General features: G+C 44.9%; 1 protein-coding gene across 7 annotated transcripts in view; it reads right to left on the reverse strand.

Moving 5' to 3' along the window:
- Positions 1 to 4,193: 4,193 nt before the first annotated feature.
- ATP10B (ATPase phospholipid transporting 10B (putative)) overlaps positions 4,194 to 24,205 on the reverse strand; it is a 236,504-nt gene continuing 216,492 nt past the window's right edge. For 5 of the 7 annotated variants that reach the window (XM_031437734.2, XM_031437735.2, XM_031437732.2 and 2 more), the window contains 3 exons: positions 23,011 to 23,115; positions 12,847 to 13,034; positions 4,194 to 8,005 (listed from right to left, as the gene is read on the reverse strand). In XM_031437734.2, the coding sequence (XP_031293594.2) occupies positions 7,552 to 8,005; positions 12,847 to 13,034; positions 23,011 to 23,115 (747 nt within the window). In that variant the 3' untranslated portion in view covers positions 4,194 to 7,551. Of the gene's footprint in view, positions 8,006 to 12,846; positions 13,035 to 23,010; positions 23,513 to 24,205 lie in introns of those variants that run through there. The other 2 variants (XR_004131953.2, XM_031437738.2) reach the window with 2 other exon arrangements.

Below are 24,205 nucleotides of genomic sequence, written 5' to 3' on the forward strand. Positions count from 1 at the left end.
CTGCTCCTCACCTTCCAACTCTTTGTGATTTGCTGATGCTCAGCCAGTAAGGAGGTTTTCAGTTGATTTACTAGTGGCTTTAATTATCCTTTCCAACAGCTGATTAGTCCAATTTTAAACACATCTACTCAGAAAAAGATTTGATTGATACCTTGAGTGAAAGCTTCAAGGGCATTTAGGAGTCCATGAGTATGTGTTCTTCTTACAGATGAGTCGTGAATTCAGAAACACTTAGAGGCCTTAGAAGCCTCCAGGCCACCCCCTTCATTGCACACATGGAGAAGAATGAGGAGGGAAAGAAAGCTCCACGATAAGAAGTGTGCAGATTTGGGAGCCAGACCTTGCGACTCTGAGTTCAGCCAGAGCTCTTCTCACTGCATTGTGGAAAGAGTGCAGCCTAGGGGTTCACATTTTGGGCCCTGAAGTTGAGCAACTTGGGGTTGAATCTTGGCTCTTTGCCCCATAATGGCCTGTTGCGAATGGTATCAAGCCTTAGTTTACCCATCTACAAAATGGGGCAAGGAAGCCAAATGGAAAAATACAGTATCATTTGCAGGGAACAAAAAAGGCGGTATATTCCCGGTTTGTCCTCTGGTACAAGAGCCGCCTGATGTGTAGGCAGTCATGTCCTGGTGGATCAAGGGTCGTCTTAAAGGGTAGTCTGGCTGAAAGTGTCTCCTTGCTCTGGCTGGCCACCCTGCCTGAAGAGCTCCTAGACCTGCTTCTTCTTTGGGATAAAGTACCTCAAACTTCTGTTGAAACAGATGAATCCCCAAGACGGGGTCTCACATTAGGTTATGATGTTCTTGAAGACTGTGGCCTGAATGATGTCATCTGATTTATCCTGAGCCAACTGACTGGCGGTGAGGTCAGGAGGGTGGTATAAGGTCTAGCCTGGGAAGGCACCAGTAGGTCCACTGGTAAAAGCACCTATTGAAGGTACCCCAGAGGTTCCATTTTCAACCTGTTACCTATCTTCAAAATCACTCTCCTCCAACCACCGGGGTGACTGAGGGTAGCAGAGGTGATTCTCAACTTCCAGCAAGTTCACCTTCCCTCTTTGGGTTATCCCCCTCTCTGGTTTTTTGCTTTTTTAAAAAAAAGAAGACTTGGCTAGAAGCCTAGCGGAAGTTAAGCTGCCCAGGATTCCTGTACCCCCTTCTTGCTGCCACACAGGCTGGTCTGTTATTAATGGGGAGAGCAAACCTGTGCTTCTCTTCATACTTTGTCTTTTGCATCTACTGAAAGGGACAAATGCTCTTTCTTTTTTGTGGGTAAAAAGGTGGGTTATCTTAAAGGCAGGATTGGAGACCCAGAAGCAGCAGTTGGTGGGGCTTCAGAAATCTTTTCTGCCTTTGCAGGTGGGAGAAGAGAATTCTGAGAGGTGAGGTTTTTTTTTTTTTAAATTGAAGTACAGTCAGTTGCAATGTGTCAATTTCTGGTGCTCAGCACAATGTGCCAGTCATGCATATCCATAGATATATTCGTTTTCATATTCTTTTTCATTAAAGGTTATTACAAGATATTGAATACAGCTCCCTGTGCTATACAGAAGAAACTTGTTTTTTTTTTAAATCTATTTTGCAAATCTCATACTCCCCAATTTATCCTTTCCCATCCCCTTTCCCCTGGTAACCATATGATTGTTTACTATGTCTGTGAGTCTGTTCTGTTTTATAGATGAGTTCATTAGTGTCTTCTTTTTTCTTTGCTTTTTTTAGATTGCACATATGAGTGATATCGTATGGTATTTTTCTCTTTCTGGCTTACTTCACCAAGAGTGAGCTCACAGTCTGTATGAGGGAGAGGCATCCTAGCTCAGGCTCCCTCCTGATAGCTGCCCCGGCCCCCTCTTTAGGTGTTGCCAATTCCTTAATTATCTCCCGATCTAGAAAAAGCCTCCAGGAGGCTTGGGCGGGGGGTCCATTATCTTCCCAAATAGAGTTGCTTCCTTCCTGCCTTCTATGCTCCCTCTGAGACCAGCCTCATCCATGATTTTCTTCAACAGCAAGAGTCACCATGTTCTTCAGGGCTGCCATGTGCCGCGCACTGGGAACACGACAGAGAACAAGATCACAGGCTCTCTGCCTGGTGGGATCTTGTGTGTGTGCATGCATGTGTGTGTGTGTGCGTGCATATGTGTGTGTGCGCCTGTGCGCGCATGCCCAAGAATCAAACAACTGCACAGCTAGTAAATCGATTTCCTGGGGGTCGTTCCTAAGCTGTAACCAGCCTGCCCAAAGTAGCCCTTAGAATCACAGAATAGTAGAACCAGTCCATTTCCCACCTGGAGCATTTGGGGAAACTGAGTGACCCTCAGTTTGAGGTTGAAACCTGGGGAAGAAATGTGTCCAGAGTCATAGCAGAAACCGTGGGCAGAGCCGGAGTTGAAATTTGGCCTCCCCGCTCCTGGCTATGATCCCTCTCCGCCCTGTTTGCCCCGCTCCCGCCGCAGGAAGAACCCTCAGGTGCAGCAGCTCCAACACCGACGCTAGACACTAGGTGGCGCCAGCACGCCTTTGAACAGACAGGCTCCCCTCGGAAAAATGCCTGAATCCTCACCTCTGGTCGGGTCGAAAAGTTGGGGCTGGCGCTTTCCTCCGGGGCGGGCGCAGCCCCAGCCCCAGCCCCCAGCCCCACCTCCTTCATCCTTGGAACCCTGCCTGGGCCCCTGATGCCTTGGGGATGTGTTGGTTGGTTACCTGGAAAAATTCGCTCCTGTGTGATTGATTTCTTCTGGGGGTTCTCTGTGCAGAATGGAAAGACCTGGCAGGGTGGTCAGCTCTGGGAGAGATGTTTTAGGACAGGGCAGGCACGCATTCTCCTTAGGTGCTGGTGTCTTTCTTTCTTACTGAGCCCAGTGGAACATGGTGTGGTCATTCCGCAGGGCACATTGCTAGGCTGTGACGGCTGGGGGTGGGGCCCAGGCTGGCTGGGCACCCAGCTCCTATGTCTCTCAAGAGACTGTCCAGGTAGGTGACAAGGCCCTCTGTCATCTGGTCCCTACCTGCCCCTCCAGCCCCATCTCACAGTCGCCCAGCTGTGTGGCTAAGAGTGCGGGCTCTGGTTTCCGACCCCCGGGATTGGAATGCGGCCTCCCCACTTGTTAGCTGTGCGACTGCGCCACACTTATGGATGCTTTCTCTGCCTCGGTTTCTCCCCTCTGTCAGTGGGCTGAAGCAGGTTATATAGGAGCTCAGCTTTCTCTGCAGCAACTCCCACGAAAGGTGGAGTATGTTTTCCCACCTCCTTCAAACCGGGCTGGCCTGGCGACTTGCTTCCACAGGAATGTGGTGGCAACGATGCGTGAGTTCTGAGCCTAGGTGTTAAAAGGCTTTGCAACATCTGTTTTCTCAGAGCATTGCTGCCGTGTGACAAGGCCAGCTGACATCACTGAGGATGAGACTGGTGGAAGGAGAGCCCAGCCACCCAGCCCAGGTTGCCCACTCCCAGCGCTGTGAGTACTGAAAAATTGTGGTGTTAATCCACTCCGTTTTAGGGGTGGTTTGTTATGTGGTTGAAGCTAACTAAAACAGAGGAGAAAAATAGTACACCAGCCCCCCCTTACCTGTGGTTTTGCTTTTCATGGTTTCAGTTCCCCCTGATCAGCGGTGGTCCAAAAATACTAAATGGAAAATTCTAGAAATCAACCACTCGTAAGTTTTAAATTGCATGGTGTTCTTAGTAGCTTGATGAAATCTTGTGCCGTCCCACCTGGGATGTGAATTGTCCCTTTGTCCAGTGTGTCCACGCTCTGTGTGCTGCCTCCATTGGGCACGTGACAGCCGGCTCAGTTATCACGTCTCGATAGCGTAGAGCTTGTGTTCGAGTCACCCTTATTTTACTTAGTGGTGGCCCCATAGTGCAAGAGCAGTGAGGCCAGCAATCTGGGTGTCCTGTCACTGTGCCTAATTTGTACATTTCACCATAGGTGTGTATGTGTTATCTGTGGTTTCAGGCACCCACTGGGGGTCCTGAACATAATCCTCCAGCATAAGGGGAGTGGACTGCTGTACCTGCCTTGAAGGGTTCGGTGAGGTTTAAGGACAATGTGAACTTGGATCAGCGCCTAGCGCAGAATTAGCGAATGCAGTTGTTCCTACTCACATCATCACAGAGTTCCTTTTGCTTATTGGGTTCTAGTCGCACTAACCCCCTTTCTTCTTTTTCTTCTTCTTTTGAATACACCGAAATCTCTTTTTCAAGGCTTTCATACTTAATTCTCTCCATTTGCAACGGTCCGTCCCTGAGGACTTGTTTTCATGGTTAGGGTCTCAGCTGAAATGCCTTCTCCTTGGAGACGCCTTCCCTGATTACCCTGGGAGCCACCAACCTCCCTTCCTCTCCATCCTTGCTTCCTTTCATTGTGTGCAATGGTCACATTTATTGATTTCCTTGCGTAGCGTCTGTCTCCCTTCCTAGATTGTAAATCCCTTGTGGGCAGGCCCTGGGCTTTTATCCGTGTTGCCCACCACAGTGCTGTGTATGGCAGGCGCTCACTTGATATTTGCTGAATGAGTGAATGGGAAGAGGCATCTAATGAATGAGTGTGAGATTGGAGTCAGGCTTCCAGGAAGAGGGGCGTATGCAGGTGAGAGTTTGAGAGAGAGAGGACTATGTATGTTGTGTCTGACAGCCATTGCGGTTTGTGTCACACGCTTACATTGGATCAGATGTATTCCTGATGCTCTAAGTCCCACAAGGCTATGAGCTGCTTTAAGAAGGGACCGACCTCCTCACAGCCCCACGCACATTGCCAGGCGTCTAGCAGGGGCCAACAGAAGTTTACTGGAAAGATAGATGGATGGATGGGTGGACGAACGAACGAGTGAATGCAAAGATGGATGGATGGATAAGAATATTCAAAACTGCAGGCGACAGTGGAAAACCATGTTTATTTTTTCTTCTAATAAAGGGTAATCCATTTCCAGGTAATTCCTAAAAGGTCATGAATGTATAAAAATGTATTAAATATCATCATTAGCATAATGTTACAGGGAAATAGTTGTAATAACCTTTTCCCCTAAGATGGCACTTGGACAGTCACAGTTGGTTTGGTTTTCAAGGAAGGACAAGAGGAGGTGACCAGCTGGCCTGGCTGGCCCAGGACTGAGGACCTTCCCGGGATGTGGGGCTTTCTGTGCTAAGACTGGGAAAACCCCAGGCAAACTGGAGGGCTGGTCACGCAGGAGAGAGGGCAGCAGCACAGTGTTGGGTCGGGTTTGGCATTAAGGTACAGGGGTCAGATATTTTCTCAGCTTCCCATCACCTCAGTCCCTCTTAGCTCTGAAATAAAAATCCCCGGTTACTGTTGAGGGTGTTAACATCCTCCTGCCAAGCCTGGGAGATAGGGCAGGTAACACCTAATACGCAGGTGTGGCAACCTACGTAGGTGCTCCTGGCTCCTAGAGCGTGCGGGGCAGAGAAAAGGCTCACAGCCCGATCTCCTGCGGCCAGAGTTCTTCCCTCTACTCCGTTCTCTTCTGAAACCTCCTACTGGTCTCATCTGGCTTTTAGGAGTGGGAGGGAGTCATAGGGGGAAAGGAATGACCCTGAGATAGAAGCTTTGGGTCAGTCCCTTCATTTGGGACAATTTATATAATTACTGCTGTGCCCGATTTGTTTAGCTGCTCCTCCTCGCGCGGTCCTCACGTAGGGCTCCCCTGAACACCCACCAGCCGGCCAGCGCTGGCATCACTCTGTGGCAGAGTCAGCCAGAGAGGTCCAGGGGATTGACTCTAGGGCGATGCCCCGAATGGCCCAGTGCAGGTTTGCCAGCAGGATGGTCAGAGGACCAGCTCAGTCTGCCACGTGCCAACTTGATTGTTGAGCTGTTTTGGGGGCACATTTGCTGGGAAGTTACTCAAGTGATGTCAGCGGTGGCTGGGACTTGCCACACTTGTATCCATCCCTGTACTTTTCCCCTAATATGTAGCAGCAGCACCTTAAGGAGGGAGGACTCAGTCGTCCTCCTTGACTTATCTTAAAAGACTAGGGACAGGCTACCCTTGCCCACAGGGGACCTTGCTTCTCTAGACGGCGTGTTGTTATCCATTCTTTTTTTTCCAGCACTGTTGTGAGCTCTTACATTTTTGGCATTTACGACCTCTGGCGATAAGGAGTCTCAGGAATCCTGCTCCCTGTGAAGTGAGGCGCCCTCTGACTCTCCCTCATTCATCTCAAGCATGTGATCTTCTGGGACAGGCTTAACGCAGGGGGTTTAACATTCCTCCCCCCCTTTCAGACGCCGTCGTTTGGGTTCAGGGTCGCTCTGTCGTGTAGGTCAGCTCTTCAGGTGCAGACGCGTGAAGATCCGGTCCCCGCGTTTGCCTGTGCGGGGAGCTGACCCAGGATGGCACAGGTTCCCCTGCTCGCTGAAAGCACAGTGGGCTGTGAACGTTCTCGTTAAGCTGAAGAGGCGTAAAGCAGAGGAGCAGCTACCTCAGGAGACGTCTCACTAAGGGATGCACAAAATAAATACAGAGGCAGCACAGGCGCTCAGACGCGGTTCGCAGCCACGGCGGTTCGGTTCTGCGCTGCCAGGTGCAGCTGCCCCGGAAGGAGCCTCGGGGTGCTGCTGGGGGGGGGCGCCTGCGAAACAAATGCTGAAGGCTGCTTTTGCGTCTCACTGTTTGTTTGTTTGTTTGTTTTTGGTAAAAGCAAAAATCCTCTTTGGATGTCTTTTGGTTAGCAAAAACCAGCACCCAGGTAAGTCGTAAAAGTGAAATGGCGTAAGGCAAATTTCTGAAAAGTGGGGGACACCTATACTTTTATTTAAAAATTAATAAATATCTTTAGGAAGAGAGAGCTGCTCGGCCTGCGTGCCCAGACCGAGGGCCGTGAGGCTTACTAGCTGAAGCACGGGGGTCTGCTGCGCCCGTTCCTTTTCCCATGCCTGTGTTCCTTCTGCTTCCACGACCCTCAGAAGTGTCTGTGGCACTGAGTTCATGTCTAGTTTTAATCTTTAGACATGGTTTTCTTTGGCTAGAGCAGACCCAACTCAGAATGGAAGGGATGCTGACCCCGACATGCCCATCACTGCCGTCTGCTTGAGATGAAACACTTGTGTGTGTGGGACGCTTCTGAGACTTTTAACTTTGGGCACCGGGAGGCGAGGTGATGGTCTGACATGCCCGGAAGCTTCCGTATCTTGAGATATCAGCTGGGTTGATGCATTTCTTGGAATCGTGGAAACTGACGGCCCAGTGGCACTGGGCTGTGGCGTGTGCTTGTCTAGAGGGGCAAAGAATGTGGGCTAAAAAATTAAAAAAAAAAAACTCAATGCAATAGAAACAGAGCCTCCTTGTTAAAAAAAAAAAAAAAACTCTGTTGTTGGCAAGACGTGCTGCCTGGCAGCAGCAGAACTAGAGGTCAACTGGTTTCCAGTCCATTTTGTCACACCCCGTGGGGCCAGCACTTCCTCTGTGGAAGCCAAGCCTGGTGGCGAGGAAGCCTGGCCCGTTCTTTCCTCCATGAAGAGGAAGAGTCACGGTTAATGAAGCCCGGGGTGGGACGGCTGCCTCTGAGTTTGCACAGATCTCCGCACGCCCCTCATACGGTCAGGGGCGGGGAACTCTGGGACCGGCGGTGGCTGCCTCCGCTCAAGGGCCAGTTGGCGTTAGTCTGTCCACCTGAGTAGGCTCCGGACGCCACCATCCTGTGAGGGTCCAGAAGAAGGTGCTCCCTAGGTGAGAATGTAACTGAGGAGTCTCCTGAGCATGGGTCATCCTTGATGTGGTCCCTGCTGCCTCTCTCCCCAGGCAGCACCCAGTCCCGCTTGGTAGGGCGAGAGCTCTTCGGGGTGCTGGCTCTGAAGCCCTGTTCGGGGACAGGTGGCACTGGACAGTGGGTAGACCGGGCTTCTCTGGGGACACTGACAGGCCTCTGCCTGCTTCTCCAGCTCTGGATTTCCAGGTCTCTTTTGTCCATGGGGAGTTTGTCAATTTTCTGAGCTCTTAAGATCGGAGATTTCCCGTATGTCCCTTGCAGAGACAGGAAGAAGTACCTGGTGGGCAACGACAGAACGAAGATATTTTCTGACTTTGGTTGACCTCTTGAATTTCAGCATTGAAAGGGTCCTAAGAACCCAACTCCCCACCCAGGGAAAGCTCCTCTCTGCTGCTCTCTGGGCTGACGGATCACATCTACGCCTGGGCACCGCTGGTTCAGGGGGTCCAACAACAGAATGTAACAGCTGGCATTTAGGATGTACCAGACCTATTCCAAGAGCTTTACATACTATTAACTAATATTATCCTCGCCCCAGTCTCGTACTGCTGTCCTTTTGTTTTGCCCTGTGTACAGGCACGGAATTGGCGGTACCGAGAGGTGATCGGTGGTTTGTCCAGAGCCACACACAGTGGTCAAGCTGTGGTCACAGCCACGTGCTCTGGATTCTGAGGTTTTTCTCTTACCTACCATGCATGAGGCAGCCCATTCTGTTTCTGGGCTGTTTGAATTTAGGCACAGTTACTTGCTTTGTCATGACAACTCCTTGTGGACATTAATTTTTAAGTGGTTTTCACAATGCATATTCTTTTCTTGAGTCCGTGGGCGGCACTGACTTCACAGCATCACTGTGTTATGTCCCTGTTTGCCAGATGAAGATACTGAGGTCCCAGGTGATGAGGTGGGCTTCCTGGGGGTCTCCTGAGAAGTTAAGAGTTCCCTGACGGCTAATTCAGGGTTCCTTTCCCCTGCCAAGCTGTGTGTCGCCTGCAGTGGACTCTGGAATTGGGAGTCTCTATCTGTGCCAAGAACCTTTTACCTGTTTCAAGTTTAGGGAGGGAAGGGGTAAGGACGTGACAAAAACTCCATGATTGATGGAGAAGACATACACCGTCTTGTGATACTGGGCAACTCATACCCCTCTCTGGGTTTCAGATTATCTAAAAAGTAATGCAGTTGGCCTAGTGGACATCTAAGTTCTTTAAAAAAAAAATCCTTGAAAAAATTTTATTTTGAAAGCCTTAAAAGCAGAGAGGCTCCCATCCTTCCACTATTTCTAGAAGTTTCAGGATGACCCCACAGTGTGAAGACTACAGCAGATCCTACGGATCAGAGACCTTCCCAACTCGCGCTCATGTCACCCGGGGCGGCAGTACAGGTGGCCCCGCATACGTGTTTGAGGGAAGACTCAACGTCTTGCCTGGAAACCGGACTCTCCTCAGTTTAAACCTTCCTCTAAGCTACCCTTCTCTGTCCGTTTAGTCAACAAATATTTGTCCAGTCCCTACAATGGTCCAGGCCCCCATAGCACAGGAATAGAGTTAGAAGCCAAGGGAGCAGTGAGAGCGTCAAACACCTGGCCTGATGTGAGAGACCCTTCTTGGCGAGGAAACATTAAAGCTGAGGACTGAGGGATGCACCGGAGGGAGCCAGGTGAAGAGGGGGTGAGAACCAGACCCTCAGCACGACGGTGGGCAGATACGACACAGAAGGTGGCAGGGACTGTGAGGGATGTTTTGGTTTTTGTGGATTATTGTAAAGACCTTGGGAAACGCTTGGAAAGTTGTAAACATGACATGATTACACTTTGACCCAATTATAATGAAGGAGAGTAAAACCCAATAGGAGACTTTTGAAGCAATTTGGGATGAAAGGAATTGTAACCTATCCATGGTGAGGGTTGTAGAAACGGAAATGGTGGGGGATTTGAGAACTAGGTAGCAGATAAAACTTGATAGGGTCTTGTGGTGGTGGGTGGTATCAGGGATAACTGTCATGGGCCTGCCTTGGTTCCCAGTGGGTGACACTGGATGAGAGGGACTCTGGAGGAGGTTCAGGTTTCCGGGATGGTGGTGGATCACGGAGCTGCAGATGTCTCCCACCTCCCTCAGACTTCGCATGCCCAGTGCTGGCGATGAAGAGGCGGCTATAAAGAGGCACCTGGGATTCAGAAGAAAGATCTGGGCTGGGAGTTGATGTTGGAGATTCATCTGTTACAAAGGATATTTAACTTCACAATAGTGGTTGCTATGTCTCTAGAGAGAATTAAAGTTGCAAGACAACCTAGGATGAAGGCTTGACATACAGCGTGCGAAAGACATGAGCTAGCAAAGGGAACAAAGAAGGGGCAGCAGAGAACCCGAGTGCTGTGTTACTGAAGCCACGCGAAGAGCGTCCAAGGGCTGGTACCTTCTGTTGCAGCTCATTACGGGGCTGCATTGTGTTTTAAAGTTTGTATGTTAGTTATTTTACAGATAAAATGAAAGAAACTTACTTGCTCTCAGTTTAAGAGAATCCATACAGTTCTTTCACACTGGTTGAATTAATTAGACTGAGATTAGTGAGGTCATGGTTAGTGGCTAATTATCACCAGCTTGGTGAGTGAAATCAATCTCTATTATAAATGCAGCAAACAGTTTTAAGTGAACAAATACAGTTTTCTACAGCAAACATTCTCTCCTGTAGTGTCCTGTAACAAAAATTAATTGTCCCAGGGTTACAAGTCAACAGTCCTTGGGGCCATTAAAATAATCCTTTCTCTGTCAAAGGAAATCTCTTTCCTAGTAAACAGAATTAAAGAGAAATTCAAGTTTACAATAATTATATAGAATAAGCAAAGATCGAACTTGCAGGCTATGGTAACTGGCAAGAAAATATTTGCTAGCTTCTCCCTAATCGGTCCCTCATCTGTTTAACAAGCTATAGTGTGGAGTGCTTGTCTTTTTCAAGAACGTTCATACTTTTCATATTGTCTTCATCAAGTTGGTAGCCTTTGGCTCCAAGTGTGTCTTCGAGCCAAAGGTAAGGCAAAGAATATGGGGGCTGATGGTTATTTCCATGCCTCAAATAAGACACAGAACGGAGGAGGTCAGTCCTTGGTTAGAGGTGATCACAACTGTGTTTAACCCCCAGATTGTAGACAAAAATATTTAACTGACTTATTTGACGCCCTTTTCCAATGAGGGCATGGTCTTCGTGGTCTCTTCCAAAGTCCGTCTCCCAGGAGGCTGGGCTGATGAAAGGGTGGGGTGGCAAGTATGTCCTCTGAGGCTGGGCTTAATTGCTTCTCACTCTTAAGTCTTGAGGTCCTTTATTAATACTAGAATTCTAGACTTCCACCTGTATTGTGGTCAAGCTTATGTCTGAATTGTCTGTTGGATGTCAGGCTTCTTGAGAGCAAGGGTCCTGTCTTATTCATCTGTTTCTTTAGTATCATTTGCTACGTGACAGAACTGTGCTGGGGGTAGGGTATATGCTGGTAAGAAGGATACCGTCTTCCCAGGACTTAATGGTCAGACCAAGACAAACAGATAAAACAGATACTAAGGAGGGTAAAGGGAGGGACAGACAGACAGGGCAATGGGAACAGAGCAGAGAGAGCGGATCTGCTTCAGCCCGAGGGAATTAGGGGAAGTCACAGCAGGTTTCTGGAACTGGTCACGCCTGCAGTGCTGTTGAAGGGTGAGAGGTTCCGTAACCGGAAGGGCATTTGGAACAGAAGGAACAGCATGTCCAAAGGTGGGAGGGTGAGAGGACATGGAGCCTTGAGGGAAACGGAGGAAGCTTGGTGGTGCGGAGCCCAGAGTCTGAGGCAGGGAGCGGGCAGATGAGGAGAGCAAGCAGGGAGGCTGTGTACGCAGCGCATACTGAGAACTCAACCAGCGTTTGTGAAGTTGACAGTAGCATCTGTCCTCCTGATATCCTCAGCCTCTGAACTCTGCTCCCGACGTCAGGGCCCTGAGACAGCTTAGAAAGAAGAAACGGAGACCCAACTGCCAAACTTATTTAAAGGAAGCAACACCTGCTAATGGCCCTCTGCTTAACTTTGGTTTAGGAAAAGGTCTACACAATGTTGCGATGGCCTGGTGACTACAGCTTATAATGATAAAGTGGCTGAATTTCAGTGCTCAGGGAGGTGAGATCCTGAGGATGGAGAGGGGCTGAGCCTCACCTCGGCGCACGTCATCGTTAAGCTCAGCGATTGTTGCGACTGGAGCGTGCGGGCTGGAGGGCGGGACACCGGCCTCTGGGTTGGGGGGTCCAGCTCCCACTGTGACCTGTGGCGGTCTGCTGGGCACGTTCTGGTCCCTGTTGGGACTTGAGCTGTCCCATGAGCAAGTGGGACTACAGCTACGGCTCTGCCTAACTTCTAGGTGATTTTGCAAAAGCAAATGAGCTAGACAGAAGAGCACAAGTCAAGAGTGAGCTCCGGGGAAATGCCAGGCATGACTTTTGTTACTGTTGCTGTTTATCTGGAAAAGGCAAATGCAGAGGATTTAAGCTGCAAATGTTAGAAGTAGCCAGATTCATGACCAGGGACTAATATAGGGTGTGTATATGTGTGTGTCTGTGTGTGTGTTTTAACAAATTCGAGTAATATTAAAACGTTGGCTATGTCATGCAGAATTGGAATTCCTGGGGAAAATCAAAAGCTCTGGAATGCTAGTCTTGATGTTTCCTTGTGGTAGTGATGGTGTGAGACCAAGTCCCTTCTCCCAATGTCTGTGCTTTTCCTGGTTTGCTTCAGTTGCTCACCTGTCCTTGTGGGCATTTGAGTGTGAGGCCTCTGGGCTAACGAAGAAAGGACTAGAGAGCTTTCCAGGATGATTCCTTAGACACAACAATATTTGTAAGGCAGGAGGGGGAGTTAGTACTCCCATTTTACAGATGTTACAGCAGAGGCCGGGCCAGACTGGGTGACTTCGCTGCTCTGTGGCTGTCCTGGGACCAGAGTCCGTGCTGTCTGCCTCTAAGATCGTTATTCTTTCTGTCCTAGCTCCCTCTCTTTGAAACAACAGCCTTAAGCATCCCAAACAAACTCCTGACTCTTGAAAACGACGGACTGAGAGGAGAGTGGTAGTTCTAGGCAGAAAACAGCCCCCCCCGCCCCGCTCAAACCTTGGCAGAAGGGCCACGACCGGTGTAAGGAGGCAGACGAAGTAGAAGGTGGGCTCTGAGAGCTGGTCTTCCATCACCCAGTAGGGATTGGTGGGGCTGTTGCAGGTGACGCAGGTGGCGTTGTACACCAGGGACACCACGAAGTACATCAGGAAGCTGCCTATGAGAACCAGCCCGTGGATGATGGTCTGCGGGAGGAAAGGGGTGAACGCCGTTGAAGGGACTGCAGTCATGCTACTCGGCTGACTTTGTCATAAACTTTTTTGTGGAAATGCAACATACACAGAAACCATTTTAAAAAGCGTGCCATTTGACAGACCAGTATAACGTAAACACCCATGTTGCTACCACCCGTCCTCCAGAAACCCCGAAATCTTCTGTCTCAGCCTTGACTTGGGTGATAATTTTCATACTATTCTGTAGTTTTACCATCTAGCTACAGTTCCCTTGATAGCCTGTTTTTAAAAATCGGATAGTCATATTTGGGGTGACTTCTGTCTTTTTTTCCTCAATATTATATTTGTGTGATGAGCCGTGTTTTCCCCACACGTGGCTGTCGGTTCCTCATTTTCAGAGCGGTGCAGTGTGCCGTGGGCTGATCGTATTTTGTCCTGCCTGTCTTGTGTGTCTTGCCTTCCGATTCTTGTCTTCTTTTAAACTTACTGATGATTTCGTAAAATTGCATCCGCACCTTTACTAGTTTGAAAGTTAAATGCTCCATTTCTGTTCTTTTAGTGATTACTCAGTAAATGATAACAAGCAGTCTTGACTTACTGCAGAGTAAAGTTTCTACGTCTCCCTCCTCCTGAATCATGCAAGGACTTCTGAGTACTTGACAACTCTGCCTCCTCTGAAGTATCTCTTCCTGCTACTGGTTTATTTGGTCTTTTTTCAAACCTTTTAGGTTTCTTTGTATGTTTTACCAATCCTCGCAGATATTTTAAAGTTTATTCTTCTTTAAACATAGCAAACAGAGCTTTTCTAGAATTTATATCCAGTAATTCCAGTGCTCGAAATACTTGTGACTGATGCCTGTGATCTTCATTTATGAGCTCTTGTTTCATTTTGAGCTTCCTTATTTTTGAATGTGCGATGCTTCTTATCCTTGGAAAGTTGGGGATACTGTGAAGCTTAGGATAACTCTCTGGAGAGGGTGTGTGTGTGGGTGTGTATTTTGCAATAACCTAAGGCAGTGTCAAGCTAGTTTTTTCTTTTTAATTGAAGTATAGTTGATATACAACATTGTGTTAGTTTCTGGTGTACAGCATAGTGATTCAGTTACACATATATTCATGCATATGTATAAAATATATATTCTTTTATAGGTTATTACAAACTATTGAATATAGTTCCGTGTGCTATACAGTAGAACCTTGTTGTTTATCTATTCTGTATATAAAGTAGTTTATATCTGCTAATCCCAAACTCCTAATTTATCCAGCCCCTCCTTCCCCATTGGTAATCGTAAGGGTTTGTTTTCTGTCTGTGAGTCTGGTTCTGTTTCATAAATACATTCATTTGTGGATGGATCTAGATATTATCAGGCTAAGGGAAGTAAATCAGACAGAGAAAGACCAGTATCATATGATATCACTTATACATGGAATCTACAGCCATTTTAAACTGAATTCATACATCAAAGTTTGGCTCACCCAGGTGATACAAAGAATCTGGGCTGCACATCTGTGTGAGGACGGCCCACGGTCCATTTCCCAGGAAATGGTTTGGATTCTCTCTGCTCTGTTCAGCACAGGGGGACCGATCTCTACAGTCCCTGCTGGGGAGGGAGTGCAGGCAGGTCCGCTTTTGCGTGTGCCTTTACCCTGAGGGTACAGCCTCTGGGGTCCTAATTTAACACGGTCTCCTACTAGACTCCCACTTTAGAAGTCTGAGTTTTAAATTCTGAACCTTATGCTCCATCAAGTCTGCCAAAAAGTTCGTTTTGGGCGGGGTTGCAAGCACCCTCAGGAGGAGAGAGGCTTTGGCTCAGGCTGCTTCTCTGCGATCCATCTTTCCCAGAGGTCCTGGTCTTTTCTATCCTGCCGTCTTTCTCATACCTTTAGTCTGTATATATCCATTAGCTTGTTTTCAGTGGGAGAGATTGCCTGACCTAGCCCCTGTTCCTGAAGAAGAAAGCAGTTAACATTTTCAGTTGCTTTGGTGAGGACTGTGAAAACCGACACAGCTATTAAAATTCATGTGAAGCTTTCTACCCAGCAAAGAGAGGCACCCTCCCCTCTGCTCCAAGCACTTTCAAAAGGGAAATATTTTTCTATAATGATTCCAGTAGCTGACTCCTTTCCCAAGAGTATCAGAAATCACCTGTAACCACTGGGATTCCTGGTCTAGAGATGCACTGGGTGGGTTAACAGCACTGAATCGTGAGTGAAAGGAACAGGTTCCCTCTTTTGAAGCAGGTGGATGCAGTGCTCTGAGGAAGAGGGCTGGACGACCAGTCGGAGAGGGTACGGAATCTCTGGGGCTGGATGAGACTTGACAGGGCATTTTGAAAGGTTAAAAATACCTAATGATTAAGAGGATGGTAGGCAGCAGAGTTCCTCTTGGGAAATATCTTGGGCTAGTGTTTTAAAAATGTAATTATGTCATTGTGAAATATTTCAAGCACACAGACAACAATCCTCATATACTCAATACCCAGCTTCATGAAGTTGAAACTTGAACCACATGGAGTAGACTGTCACCGCAAAATACATCTCTGACATACGGATTATTTTTAGCTTGTTATTTTTAAGAAACAGCAGACACAGGGTAAGCTCTGCAAACTGAGGAGCAGTTATCTTTTTGTAAGAGACATTTACATTTATAAGGGTGTCTTCCTCTCTACCAGAAGGAAAAGGATGATTCTAAACGTCTAGAAAATCTGTATTAACTCCCAGAACTGGCCTCCCCTAACCCCCAAAACTTCTCTTGTCTTTAGCTAGAGATGGTATTTAAGGTGGTGACTTGGGCAATTTTCAGGGAATTACTCAGTTTCCTGTGTCTCTCCTGTGTGTATAGGAGGTATTTATAAACTTGTGTTTGTTTTTCTCCCATTAATCTGTCTTTTATTACAGGAGTATCTCAGCCAAGAACCTAGAAGGGTAGAGGGAAAATTATTTTTTCTTCCTCAACACATATTTGCCTCAGATTTTATTAAAAGGTTAAGCCTTACGGATATAATTCAAGCACCCATGTCTGGTAAATGCCTTCTCTTTAATCCTGAAAATAAAATCGGTGTTCATCTTTCTTTCATGTATGTTATATTTACATGTTTACATACTGATGTTAATGGATGCTTTTTTATTGTATCATGTATATGTATCCTTGCGCAGTTTTTTTCATTAGATGTTATGCTTTGGAGCTTTATTTATGTTGATAAATGCAGTTCTAGTTTAACTGTTCTAGTATATGAATATGCCACAATTTATTTTCTTGTTGATGAACATTTAGGTTGCTATAAGAAATATTTTTTTTTTTTTGCTACTAAGAACAATGATGGGTTAACAGGGAAAAGGGGGTGGGAAGGGATAAACTGGGGAGTTTGAGATTTGCAAATGTTAACCACTACGTATAAAGACAGAAAAACAAATTTCTTCTGTACAGCACAGGGAACTATATTCACCATCTTGTATAACCTTTAATGAAAATGAATATGAAAACGTATGTATGTATGTATATGCATGACCTTGCCATTGTGCTCTACAGCAGAAACTGACACATTGTAACTGACTATACTTCAATTAAAAGAAAAAAAAAGAACAATGATGTAGTAAACATTGTTGTATGTAATTAGGTATATCCATGTGCAAGAGTATTGTCCAGGGTGCATATTTAGAAGTAGAATTGTGTCATAGCATAAGATTACTTACACTTCTCTAGCTATTTTCAAATTGTCCTCCAGAGTGGTGGTATCAGTTTATAGTTTACCAACAGAATATAAAACTTCCTTGGTTGGACTTTGTTATCTTTATCTTTAACATACTGCTGAGTTGATTTGCCAACATTTCATTTAGATTAGAATTGTTTACATCTATGTTCATTGAGGAGATTGGTCTATGATTTTGTTTCCTTGAACTGTTCATGCCCATTTTGGTATCAGAATTATTCTAGCCATGAAAATTAAATTGGTTACATTTTTTGAATCCATAAAAAAATTGATTTGAGATAGGAATTATCTGTCCCCTATAAATTCAGTCAAACTCACCTTTATAGCCTTTGGCTTGGTGTTTTTAGGGACAGGATTACCAGTTGAATTTCTTTCATGGTGATTGGTTTATTCAGGTTTCTTGAATGATTTTGACTATGTTTTGGTAAATTTTACATTTAAAGAAATTATTGACTTGGTTTAAATTTTCAGGAAAAATATTGATTACATGGACTTTTGTATACACGAGTTCCAAATTCGTGGATATGGAAGGCTGACTGTTCCATGCCATTTTATGTAGAGGACTTGAACATCTGTGGATTTTGCTATCCGTTGGGGTCCTGGGACCAGTACCCCGCAGGTACTAAGAGACAACTGTGTATCTATAATTGAAGTCTTTTTCATTCCTAGTGTTATTATTTTTGTGGTCTCCTCTTTCTGTGTCTTTTCCTGAATCAATTTTTCTAGAGATCAGTTTTCATTAGGGTTTTGAAGAGCTCAGTTTTGGTCTTACTCATCTTTCTTGTTTTCTTGTATCTCCTCTCATCTTTTCTTCCTCTATCTTCTTTAGGTTTACATGGTAAGTTTAAGTTCCTTGAGTTGAATTCTTAGCTTGTTTTTCATCTTTTTGTTTTCAGTAGTAAAATCTTCAGCTGCATCCCATGAGTGTATATATATAATACTTTTATAGTTGTTCGGCAGCAGCAAGTATAGTTTCCATCATGATTTACTCTTGACCTATGCCTGTTTCTGATACATGTATAAAACTAGACATAAATTTTTCTATTTCTCTTTGTATTTTTTTCACCCAGCAAATATAATCTGATAATTTTTCTTTTAGTGGATGAATTAAACACATTTACACTTATGTGAGGACCGATGTATTTGGATTTATTTTGAACATATTTTGAATTTTTTGCCACCACTTTCTTTACTCTTACTTTTTCATCTTCTCTACAGCCTGCAGGATGGATAGTTTCCTATATTCCTCTTATTTCCTTCCATTCCTTTATGGTTAAATGTGTATTTCTATTCTCTTCCTATTCATGATGAAGGCTTTAGCATAAGTTAATTACCTAATGATCAGCCCTTTCTTACCATTATATTGTTTCTTATAGTTTTAGCTTTTATGATGTTCTTGTATGTTTCCTCCTTTAGTGAGCGTCTATGGGTGGTAGACCTCATAGAGTTTATCTGGAAATGTCATTTATCACTTAGGTCTTTGAAAATAACTACTTCACTGTTTTCTCATTTCCATTGTTTGCTTAACTGCTGTTCCTTTTCAAGTAATTTGTCCATAGTCTCCATCAGACTTTAAGATTGTCTCTGTGTCTTTTACCTGTGCAGTTTTTTTTTGATTGCACATATATGTATTTACATGCAATATATTGTATAATATACTGCACATAGTTTTAAATTCACATATGTGTACTGTTCATTGTTTCCAAGAGCAGTTTAGAGCATTAGCTTGTTAAACTTACATAGTTGTCAAAGGAATAAAGCCAACCACAAAATAAGAATGAACAGAATTCAGTAATCCAATCATAAAGGACAGTCAAATGTGCTTACATGTATTCAAGGAATCAATCATCTAAGTTATAACTAATAAGTATTCATTTGTGTCCTTTTTTAATATTCCACATGTAAGTGATATATGGTATTTTTCTTTCTCTTTCTGGCTTATTCTTTTTTATGGCAGAGTAGTATTCCATTGTATAAATATACCACAGCTTCTTTATCCAGTCATCTGTCGATGGACATTTAGGTTGCTTCCAGGTCTTGGCTGTTATAAATAGTGCTGCTTTGAACATTGGGATGTATGTGTCTTTTTGAATTAAGGTTCTCTCTGGATATATGCCCAGGAGTGGGTATGCCCAGGAGTGGGATTGCTGGATCACATGGTAAGTCTATTTTTAGTTTTTTGAGGAACCTTACTGTCCTCTACAGGGGCTGCACCAATCTACATTCCCACAAACAATATAGGAGGGTTCCCTCTGCTCCACACCCTTTCCAGCATTTGTCGTTTATAGACTTTTTAATGATGGCCATTCTGGCTGTTGTGAGATGATATTTCACTGTAATTTTGATCTGCGTTTCTCTGACAATTAGCAATGCTGAGCATTTTTTCATGTGCCTATTGGCCATTTGTATGTCTTTGTTGGAGAATTGCTTGTTTAGGTCTTCTGCCCATTTTTGGATTGGGTTGCTTGTTTTTTTAATATGAAGGTGTATGAGCTGTTTGTTTGTATATTTTGGAAATTAGTCCCTTGTCGGTCGCATCATTTGCAAATATGTTTTTCCCATTCTGTAAGTTGTCTTTTCGTTTTGTTGATGGTATCCTAGCTGTGCAAAAGCTTTGAAGTTTAAACAGATCCCATTTCTTTATTTTTGCTTTTATTTCCATTACTCCAGAAGCTGGTTCAAAAAATACATTGCTGTGATTTACCTGTGCAGTTTTTTTTACTGTGATACACCAGGCAGTATATCCAGATTTATTTTGATTAAGTGTCATTCTCTACCATTCTTTCCTTGACTTACTATGTGGCTGCTGGAGCCATTTATTCTAGCCACCATTCCTCTTAGTTACATTTTTATGTTTGTGTGGCATTCTGTGGAAGTTCCTAGTATTACCTTCCAATTCGGTAGTTTCCTCTTAGTCAGTGTTCAGTCTAGAGTGGATCCCACAAATTGCATTTTTAATTGCAATGACAAACGTGCATTTTCAAGAGTTGTAAATGTTTCCTTAGCTTGGCTTAATTCCTAATATTAAAGGTATGACTCTGGTCTACCTTCCTCACAGCTTCTGGGTAAAACTAGAACTCCAGATAGCTTGTCATCTTTCCTTCTTGAGTTGGGAAATGCTGGTCCAAACCTTGGACCCAGCAGTAAATGAGGCTCCTGTGTGTCTTACTCCAAAGGAGCCAGATTCCCCATTGCCAGGGTCTGCTTCCTGCCCTGGATTCCAGAGAGCCTTCAGTTTGAGCCAGTACCTCCTCTCCCCACTATGTGGCTGCCTCTTCTGGTGCTGGTGGTTTTGAAAGAAATTTAGCCTGTGGTTTCCTTTGCTGTGCAAAAGCTTGTAAGTTTAACTAGGTCCCATTTATTTATTTTTGCTTTTATTTCTGTTGCCTGGGTAGACTGCCCTGGGAGAACATTGCTGAGATTTATGCTGGATAATGTTTGGCTATATTTTCTTCTAAGATGTTTAAGTCGTTAAGCAACTTTGAGTTTATTTTTGTGTATGGTGTGAGGGAATATTCTAACTTCACTGATCTATATGTAGCTGTCCAGCTTTCCCAACACCATTTGCTGAAGAGACAGTCTTTACTCCATTTGTCAAGGATTAATTGACCAAAAGTTTGTGGGTTCATTTCTGGGCTCTCTTTGCACAGCAAAGGCAACCATAAGCAAAACAAAAAGACAACCTACGGAATGGGAGAAAATATTTGTAAAAGATGAGGCTGACAAGGGCTTGATTTCCAGAATATATAAACAGCTCATACAACTTGATAAGAGAAAAACAAACAACCCAGTCCAAAAATGGATCACAGGATCTAAACAAGCAATTCTCCAATGAAGACATAAAAATGGCCAATAGGCACTTGAAAAAATGCTCAATATTGGTAATTATCAGAGAAATGCAAATCAAAGCTACACTGAGGCCTCACACCAATCAGAATGGCCATCATCAAAAAAAAAAAAATCCACAAATGATAAATGCTAGAGAGGCTGTGGAAAAAAGGGACCCCCTCCTACACTGCTGGTGGGAATGTAGTCATTATGGAAAACAGTATGAAGATTCCTCAAAAGACTAAACACAGACTTACCGTATGATCCAGCAATCCCACTCCTGGGCATATATCCAGAGGGAACCTTAGTTCAAAGAGATATATGCACCCCAATGTTCATAGCAGCACTATTTACAATAGCCAAGACATGGAAACAATCTAAATGCCCATCAGATGACTGGATAAAGAAGCTGTGGTATATTTATACAATGGAATACTACTCTGCCATAAAAAGAATAAATGCCATTCGCAGCAACATGGCTGGCCCTGGAGAATGTCATTCTAAGTGAAATAAGCCAGAAAGAGAGAGAAAACTACCATATGATATCACTTAGATGTGGAATCTAAAAAAAAAAAAGACAAACTTATTCGCAAAACAGAAACAGACTCATTGACATAGAAAACAAACTTATGATTACTGGTGAGGAGGAGAGGGAGTTGGAAGAGAAATTGGGAGTTTGAGATTTTCAGATACTAACTAATATGCATAAAATACATAAGCAGCAAGTGTATATGGTACAGCACAGGGAACCATAGTCAATATCTTGTAACTTACAGTGAAAAAAATATGCAAACGAATGTATGTCTGTTCCCATATGACAGAAGCACTGTGCTGTACACCAGGAATTGACATAACAGTAAGCTGACTATACGTCAATAAAAATATATTAAAAGAAAAAAAAATTTAGCTTGTACTTAAGCTTGCCGTACCTTTTTGGTTTTATCTCTTTGTTCCATCTGTCATTGGCATGAATTGGAGCAGAGCGGGTTTCAAATGGGAACTCTGTGATCCGGAAGCTCCTTTGGGTGGCCCTTACCCACCAGTGCTCAGCATGTCAGGGCCGGTCTAGCTCATGGTGGTGGAGGTAGGGGGTGGGGAGGAGATCCGATTGCAGAATGTTGGGAACACATTGAGCCTGCTTGGGGCAGTTTTCTAGATATTTAATATAAATGCTTTCAGGAAAGCCATTTCAGCTTGGCTAAGGACACCTTTCTGTAAAGTGGGCTCCCTGAAACCAGTCAGTCTTATCTCCTCACACTATTAGCATGGAGTTTAGAGGTCAAGAGTCAGCTGGCCAAGGTTCAAACTTGCTTCAGTCCTGAACTAATTGGGGAAAGCTTCCTCACCTCTTTATACCTATTTCTGTTTCTATGTATAGCTCTATAAAATGGGAATTAAAAAAACCCCTACATGCATGTATTGCAAAATGCTTACCATAATAAGTTTAGTTAACACCTGTCACTTTGCTGTACAACTGACCCTTAACAGTACAGGTCCTCGTAGACACAGATTTTTCTTTTTTCACTAAGTCCCTACCACAGTGCTACCCCACCCACGGATGTGGAACTAGGGATATGGAGGGCCAGCTGTAAAGTTCTACGTGGAGTTTCCACTGCATGGAGGGTTTGGGGCTCCTGCTTGTTCAAGGGTCAACTGTGTATGTGTCAAGTCGTCATGCAGTACAACTTATAACTGACATACAGCACTGCGTACCTCAATCTCAAAACCCCTCCAAATCCTATCTAACATGAAGGGCTCTGGGAGGTTAAATGAGATAATACATTAAAAGATCATGTAGATAGTTACCGGGTATATAATTTTAAGCATTTTGTCTTTATAATTATCATTGACTAGTAGAAGTTAACGAGAAAGCTGGTGTTGCCTTAGACACTAAAAGGTGATATTTGGAGATGCTTGATATGCTTACCTGGAGACAGTCTTTACTCCTTTACCTGCAAATTAAATGGGGCGCATAGCTCCCTAACACAGCCGCGAGTAGTCAGTCTCCTGTTCTCCTTGTCTCTCAAACACCCCTGAATTTTTTTTTTAACATTTTTTATTGATTTATAATCATTTTACAATGTTGTGTCAAATTCCAGTGTTCAGCACAATTTTTCAGTTATTCATGGACATATACACACTCATTGTCACATTTTTTTCTCTGTGAGTTATCATAACATTTTGTGTATATTTCCCTGTGCTATACAGTGAAATTTTTTTTTTTAATCAAAAATACCTATTCTGGTAACAGATTGTCTCATTGTCTTACATGTGTCAATTTTATCGTCCTGGCCAGGTGGTAAGCACCTCTTTATCCACGGGGAACACAAGGAGTTCAGTGTGTACTTACCGAGTGGATCAATGACATGGAGTAGAACAACTCAGAAATCTGAATGTGGCTGATGGCCAGGAACATGATTTTCAGGCCAAAGGAGCTCTGGGGTACTTACCCAGGTCTTCATTTCCATTGCCTGATGCAAGAGGATTGTGGCGAGGGAGATGGTGTTGACGGGTGTCCCGAAGGTAAAGACGTCAATGTCAGAGCCCTTGTAGGTCTTCAGAGGAGAAAGAGACACTGTCAGATGTGCCCGTGGGCCGAAGGCCTTGGCTTCGACAAATGACTGTAAAGCATCAGTGAGGGCAGGTGTGACGGGAGGGGGAGGAGTGGGGAGGAGCTATCCAGCTGCCATGCACATGGAGCTGAGCCACGGAACAGACAAGATGAGGGATGAGTTGACAGGACTTAAAGATGCATTTGCAAAGGAAGCCACAAGAAGTATTCCAGAGCACTGCGGAAGGAGGGGGGCAAAGGATTTATCGAGTACCTACCAGGCACAATGCCAATTGCTAAAATTCGTCTCCACTTGGAAGGAGTGCACAGTCTCCTGGGCAGGGCAGATGTGGTACAACTTAAAGGGGTAAATGCCAGAATGGAGGCAAGTACAAGGCACCCTGGGAGCAGAGCAGAGCAGTCAGCTGAGGCCCTAATAAGAGGAGATACTCTCTTGCAGAGAGAGAGGAAAGGCTGACCAGGCAAAGGGCAGAACCGAGGGTGAAAAGTCCAAATAGTCCTAGGTGGTCGGTCTGTTGAGTACACAGGAAGGGCAAAGGGTGAAGCAGGAGAGGCAGGCAGAGGCCTGGCCAGGGAGGGTACGTAAACCAGGAAATGCACAGAAAGCACAAAATGCTGCCTCCTCAACACCCGTCACGTTGCTAATTGCAAAAGAATGTCAGCCCAGAGGCCGGATAGACACCACTGTTCACCTGGTAGCGATTACCCCACATCTTAGTTCCCTGTCCAGGAGGAACACACACACACCCATGCTGTATAAATCCTCACTCTTTAAACTGAGGAATGAAACTGAGATGGGACTGGTAGCCCTTGCTATTCTTCTTTCTATTTCTGATCAGTGAGTATCCCTTATTATAAGACTTGCTGCCTTGACCTTGGAAGCACAAATATAGATAGAAATCAAGGGTTGCAAATTCAGAAACCTTCAGGGCTCAAGTAAGAAGCAGTTGGTGAGTGAAGAAGGCCACGTGGAACACAAAAGGGCATGGTGAGGACTATGGCAAAGTGGAGAACATGCACGCCATCAAAGCAGGGCAGTGAGTCAACTTGGGATTTTTGCTAGGAGGGAAAAA

Source organism: Camelus dromedarius, chromosome 27, assembly GCF_036321535.1.
Source record: "Camelus dromedarius isolate mCamDro1 chromosome 27, mCamDro1.pat, whole genome shotgun sequence".
In the NCBI taxonomy this organism is placed as follows: domain Eukaryota; kingdom Metazoa; phylum Chordata; class Mammalia; order Artiodactyla; family Camelidae; genus Camelus; species Camelus dromedarius.